The 1,437-nt window shown below is 23.2% G+C and overlaps 1 protein-coding gene across 1 annotated transcript; it reads right to left on the reverse strand.

Annotated features, from left to right (window-relative positions):
* Positions 1-69: 69 nt before the first annotated feature.
* LOC119685887 lies at positions 70-566 on the reverse strand. The gene is made up of 2 exons (XM_038100286.1): positions 448-566; positions 70-311 (listed from the first exon to the last, which is right to left on the reverse strand). Exons 1-2 carry the CDS (start codon positions 518-520, stop codon positions 70-72), a joined length of 315 nt encoding a protein of 104 aa, XP_037956214.1. The 5' UTR covers positions 521-566.
* Positions 567-1,437: the final 871 nt, after the last annotated feature.

Here is a 1,437-nt window from a genome sequence, read left to right on the forward strand (position 1 = left end):
ATAATATTAAACTTGTGTTAACACACTATTTTAAAACAACAGAAATTATAAGAAATATTCTTTATCAACTCACTTTAGTTTTTTGATTTTTAAATTTTGTAATCCATTCAAATTGACGTCATTAAAACTTAGTTCAATATTCACAGGACTTGCAGGATTTTTTTCCAAAACCATACTTTTGATGTGTAAAGGGTCAAAGGGAGTTAAGTTCAGTTCTCGTAATCCAGATTTGGCATAATTTGTAACGATCATTTGACCTGTTTTCGTTAAACAGCTTTCATCACTATTAGCACATTTCTGCATATCTTGAGCTGTTTAATATTGCATAGTGCATAAAAACAAATTGTAATTTTAAATAAAAACTTTTTATAATTAATTATTTTAAAATAATATTAAATTTGTTAGAGTTAAAAATATATGGTAGTCGTTTTAACTCTCTGGACTTACGCAAAACATTTGCAGCATTGATGGTTGAGAAAAAAATGAAACAAACTATAGTATTTAAAACTATTTTAAACATGTTTATAATATTCTTTATTTAAGTATATATTTTAAAAAAAATTATTGAAATAATTTTGTTTGAATATTACACTTTAAATGAATTTAAGGATATCTTTTTAATGTTCTGAATAAATACACTTTGTAATTCTTTCTTCGATCTTAACAAGTTGAAACGACTTTTCGAATTGAGCGATAAAAACTTGATAAAATTCGTTTTTATATCATTGCTAACAGAATTTTAAAATATTCTATAGCTTTTTTAAACCAGAATACATATACTTTTTTTACATTTAATAAATGTATTATGACTCTACTTTTATTTCTGTCTTATACTGCAATAAAAAAGTTAGTACAGGTATTAATTATTTTATAAAATTAAAATGACTTGAAATGAATTGTTTATTAAATAAAGTCGAATTTTGTAAATTTTGTTATGACTGTCTCTAAAAATATTTTTTTTAATTGTTTATGTAATATCATGGTAATTTAAAATTTTCTTTTATTTAATTTTATGCACTAAAAGTGTTATTACAGTAAAACTTGTATATTAAATATGCCATTAGTATGATAAGTTCATTTGGGTATATTAATTATATTTTTTATCTGAGATCGCAAAAGGCTATATATAATATTTTTTTTTAAATGGCATAACAGTTATTTTGTTTTTGTCAGTTGAAATGACTATATTCTGAATTAATCGTTAACCTATATGTGATGAAAGGTTGTAACACTTTAAAATCATTTCCTGATTTCCTGATAATAGAAAAACACTCCAGGTAGACTTTATTATATAAAATGATAAATGAAATGACTAACATCTAGATGAGTGGAGTGATAGGAGACTAGCAGGAAGATTACGCTTTTTTGCTTTTAATTATCACAATTTTTTTTTTAAATGTGAAAATGTTTTGCATAACATGTTGAAGACAGTAAAAT

This window comes from Teleopsis dalmanni, chromosome 2 (assembly GCF_002237135.1).
Source record: "Teleopsis dalmanni isolate 2A chromosome 2, ASM223713v2, whole genome shotgun sequence".
Lineage (NCBI taxonomy): Eukaryota > Metazoa > Arthropoda > Insecta > Diptera > Diopsidae > Teleopsis > Teleopsis dalmanni.